At 47.8% G+C, this 5,000-nt stretch overlaps 1 protein-coding gene across 2 annotated transcripts in view; it reads right to left on the bottom strand.

Moving 5' to 3' along the window:
• Prkcb (protein kinase C beta) overlaps nucleotides 1–5,000 on the bottom strand; it is a 339,591-nt gene that overhangs the window by 160,181 nt on the left and 174,410 nt on the right. For both annotated transcript variants that reach the window (XM_021195974.2, XM_021195965.2), the window contains exons 4-5: nucleotides 4,320–4,431; nucleotides 3,481–3,609 (exon numbers count right to left, since the gene is read on the bottom strand). In XM_021195974.2, coding sequence (XP_021051633.1) covers nucleotides 3,481–3,609; nucleotides 4,320–4,431 — 241 coding nt within the window. The remainder of the gene's footprint in view (nucleotides 1–3,480; nucleotides 3,610–4,319; nucleotides 4,432–5,000) is intronic.

Raw genomic sequence — 5,000 nt, 5'->3', positions numbered from 1 at the left:
TGTTATGACATGGTGTTACCTTCTCCCACAAGGTCACTAGGCATAACGTGTCACCATGGCTTCCTATGTTTCTGGAAGTACCACTGCTCTATATCATCTAGAGAACAAGGAGGTCATGGATCCAAAGGGTGCATCCTGGTACCGTGAAGACTTACTATTGGCATTAGATGAGGTACTGAAGATTGTGTGTGTGCTCAACTTTCTCATAACAATAATACTGTGAGATAGAATCTCTGCTGATTCTAACCTCAGAAGGTCGTCGGTGGAGGTCTCAGATCTAACAGGATCTCTGATTGTATTCTGATTCCACAAATGTGCAGTGATGCCAAACTTACCAGGGGCTGGGGGATAGGTCATGAACCAAAAAGATCCACTCTGCCCCTGTGGGGCTAATGTCTGTGGAAAGGTGAACCCAAAACTGTAACTGTCCAAGTTCAAGTTCACTATACTCTGAGTGACTAAGGCACGGGGAGGCAAAGGTGAAGAATCTGGTGAGTTCTGCAAAGGAGTTAAACTCCAGGAGAAAACATGGCAAAGATGAGTGCACACAGGGCCACCTTCTAGAGAATTCCTGGAGAGTATGGATGGACTGTGTCTGATCTAAGTGACCTGAGGATGTGAGGAACCCCACTGGTGGGTTCAGAAAAAGAACTGGCCATTCTGATCATGGCCTACAAGAGCCACGGGAGTGAAGAGACAACTTGGGTCTCAGTAGCAGGGGAGATAGAAACCCTTCTGCCCAGGGAAAGGCTGGATTTATGCACAGCATGAGACCCAGGTCTGACAGCAGTGTCCCAGGCTGGTGGCCAGTGGAAAGTTCAAACCCTACAAATGTGTCTAGGGTTTGTGTGAGGTAAAACACATGGCCATTTGTGGTTCAGAACTTCTGAGAAGGCCCCAGGCAACCTTTAACTCTCTTATTAGAATCATTAAATAAGGCCATGCTAAGCACAGCCTGTGCCTGAATTGTGAAGGAGTTATTAGCAAGGAGTAGTGACATGGTGGCCCAAATGGGAATCTCTGCTCTGTCTCTGATCTTGGTCAAGCTTTGCCAAAATTTTAGTCTCTCCAGGCCTGTGAAGGCAACAGCATTAGTCCATTGATCAATCTCACAGACACTACTAAAATGCTTGCAGCTTTTTAATTAAAGTTATCGAGACCCTAAGGATGGAAAATTCTATTCTGAACTTTAAGGGGGCCTCAACTTTTTTTTCTACCTTCCACTATTGAGTTGAATTGTGATTCCCCAAATCCTAAGTTCAAATCTGCATCCTGCCATCAGTGACCATGACCTTATATGGACATAAAGTCCTTATGGTTGTGCTCAAGTGAGGATCAGGTCATAGTAGGTTAGGGTGGGCCACAATCTAATGGCTGGCATCTTAATTTAGCAGACACAGAGCAAAGAACACATTCTGCATTAGTCACAGAACCCCAAAGACTGTCAGCAACCAGCAGAAGTGTAGACCAGAGTCCCTTGACCTAGACCTCCAGGACTCTGCAAGAATCAAAGTCCATGGTACTTTGTTGCTATGACAACAGATATCACAGATGTGTCCCAGGACAGCCTGAGAGTCATTAGCACGGTTATGCAGAATATCTGACCTTGAGCTCAAAAGAATCCTGTATCCTCAAATCATCAAAGACTCCGAGTGGATTCCCCTAAGAGCTACTGTTGCTAAACTAGAAAAGGAAATGAATGAAAAAGTAAGCAACAGGACAAAGCTGAGCTAAAACAGTAAGGTGGTGTATACAGGAGAGTGCTTTCAAGTCAGTCGGACCTAGATGGGGAACTGGGCACCTCCTGAACCTGTTTCAGGATGGGTAGAAAGATAATGCTCACCCCCCCCCCCAGATCACATTCCTAAAATGAACATAACAGGCAAGATGGTCCTGTGGCTCTAAATACACTCTGTAAATATGATTGCCCATGGCAACCATTTTGAACCACTAGGGGGCAGCAGAGCCTCAGTTTTTGTCCCTCAGGCACTGGTGGCTAGAGTCAATGGTGAGGGGTAGGGCAGGTGTCCCTTGAACTTGTTACTCTAAGATTCTCTGTGTCCCATCCCTACCCCAGAAGCACCCCGCTGGGACACAGCTGCCTCCTCCCTTGGCCTGTCCTTGAAAGAAAAAGCCTCTTGATGAAGCCACCTTCTCTAAGAACTCACCAGGTTTCCCAAACAGCACTTTCCAAAAGAAGTTAAATTTTTTAATTTTGATATGGTTTAAGCAAACCCTGACCATGTTAGGGTTCAGCAGGTCAGTGCTACTAAACCCTTCTGGGGCCTCAGAAATTGGACAACTTAACAAAACCGACCTCTTCTATGATGAAATGGAGGGGCCTTGTATATACAAATTAGTTATGTAAGTCTACAGAGTTTGTGTCGCAAGCCTGGAAGGAACTCTTCACACCACTGTGTCTAGTTTTTTGTACTGGTTTTGCCGTGAGTAACAGGTAAGTATCTGCCAGTCCAGCAGAGATGAATTCCTGTTCTCTGAGTATCACGAATGCTCACCACAGAAAAGCAGACGGGCCCCCCTTTCTGTCCTTTGTGTGTCTCCACTCCTGGGCAAACTGCTGTTTCTTTCTTAGTTCAAACACAAAACAAGTATGCAGAATATTATGGTGATTGGCATAGCTCCCAACAGGTTAAAATAAATTTCGGAGGCCCCGGATAGTTCTCTGGCCTGCACAGCCCCTCCCTCCCTCTTTAAGACATAAATTCTTCCAAATTTGGTGTTGGTCATCAAGGCTCTATGTTCCCATTGGAAAAGTCTGGGGAGGAAGCAAGGATACCTTTTTCGTTTGAAAAAGGGCACGGGGACTTCACGTTCCAGGAGACGCGGAGAGAACAGATAGGAGGCGGGCAGAGGATTCTGTGAAATTATAAGTCCTTTCAGTATCCTCAATACAAGGAAGCCATAGATGTCTGAGCGGTGCAGACATATGTGAAAATTACCTTGATTTGATCATTATGAACTGTACATGTGTCAAAATACACCACCTCCACAAATGTATACAATTATTGTATTTTAATTACACATTCTTTGTTGCTGTTGTTTTAAAGAAAGGCAAATGGAGGGCTCAGGTGGCCCGGAGATACATGAAGGTTACCTTGACTTGATTGTCGCATATTGTACATGTGTCAAATACACTGTGGCCACAAATAAACACAATTATTATAATTCAAATTCACATTTTGTTTAGAGTGAAGCCTGGAAGGCTCGGTTGCCCTCCAGGCAGCTGAAGCCACCCCAAAGTGCCGAGAAGGTGGCTTTGAGGTTCCACAGTCTGAGGATTTCACTGTGGAGAAGGGCCATACTGGAGGCAGAAGCAAAGCAGCCACATTATGCCCCTCCGTGCACCTGTAACCTGCCTGGGCCCTATCCCTCCCCCCCCCCCCCCCACACACACACACCCTCGCACGTCACGGAACTCGGAAGCTCTGGCACCAACGCAGGAGCCTCGGGGCCACCTACCAACAACGATGAGAACCTCCCTGTCGATGTGGGCCTGGATATAGATGCGGCCACGGCGTTCCGTGTGGTCAGTGCCGCAGAGGCTGGGGACGTTCATCACGCAGCGCTTGTGCACGTTCATCATACAGGCTGTGAGGGCAGAGAGAGGGAGGGAGGGATGGCTCAGGCTGGTTCAGGTTGGCCCAGGCCAGGGGCTCCAGGCATCAGCTGTACCTGGACCTACTGGTGCCTTCCTGTTTCCTGACCTTAGTAGAGGAACAAGTCCCACCCAGCAGAGAACAAGTTACATCGTATCAGAAGGACTTCTCCAAATCTTTCCCCCAACCCTGATGCGTGAAGGAAGGATGGGTCACTCTCCTTGAAGGCTAAGCTATAACCTGAAGCGGTACCTCTATATTCCTATACTCCTGTGGTTCTGAAGCGCCAACTCGAATGCCCAGTGCACCATCCTGCAAGTGATGCGGAGGCGGTCCCGTGAAGGACAGGCCACGCCCACTCAAGTAGACCCTATAGGAATGCTTACACAATGTTGTCAAACTGCCCCATGTTTAATGTCAGCAAGAACACACTTAAGTAAGATACCTCCTAGTTTTAAAGTAGTGACATTAATAGCTTGAGCTCCCCAAAGAGTGGGCGCAACAGGGAAGTGGTGTACAGGAAGTGTCCTGCACGGGGATGAACTGGCCCACCTTGTTATGGGGAGAAGACCTCAATACATCAGGTAACAACAGTACCTTTCCTACCCAGGGGTCAGGGGACATAGTGCAGACGTGGACCCTAAGCCATGAAGATAGAAGCCTCTCTTGTGTCACACGCCCCGCAGGACATCAAGGACTTACTGTCACATTTCATCCCCTGGTGGATGAGTCCATACAGCAGTGATCCACAGTGGTCACAGAAGGTAGGGCTGGAGTAGGTGTGGATCTTAAACTTGTGTTTGCTCCGGGGGTCCTAAGACCAAGAGAAACAGACAGAAGAGGCCACTGTTAGTGAGGAGAGCAGAGGATTAAGCCCACATTGAATGGACTGAGCCGGGTCCTGCCACGCCTGTGAGGATCATCCCTGGAGCACCATGCATGGACTCAATACTGGACAAGTGGGGTCAGAGGGGTGGATACGTAAGGCAGATGACTGGTCAAACTCCGTGTCCAGAAGGCATCCACAGGGCCAACCTGCAAATCCCAGCACTCAACAGGTCCCCTGCTCCTATCTCCACCCACACCTTCATTCTGCAAACGATCTTCTAGAGTGATCTAAACCCAAGTCTAACCACAAAGTGTTCCCACTTACAGGTCATTTGACAGAGTGTTCCTACTTACAGGTCATTTGACAGAGTGTTCCCACTTACAGGTCATTTGACAGAGTGTTCCCACTTACAGGTCATTTGACAGAGTGTTCCCACTTACAGGTCATTTGGCAGAGTGTTCCCACTTACAGGTCATTTGGCAGAGTGTTCCCACTTACAGGTCATTTGACAGAGTGTTCCCACTTACAGGTCATTTGGCAGAGTGCTCCCACTT

This window comes from Mus pahari, chromosome 1 (assembly GCF_900095145.1).
Source record: "Mus pahari chromosome 1, PAHARI_EIJ_v1.1, whole genome shotgun sequence".
Lineage (NCBI taxonomy): Eukaryota > Metazoa > Chordata > Mammalia > Rodentia > Muridae > Mus > Mus pahari.
This window is presented reverse-complemented; position numbering and strand designations above follow the sequence as displayed.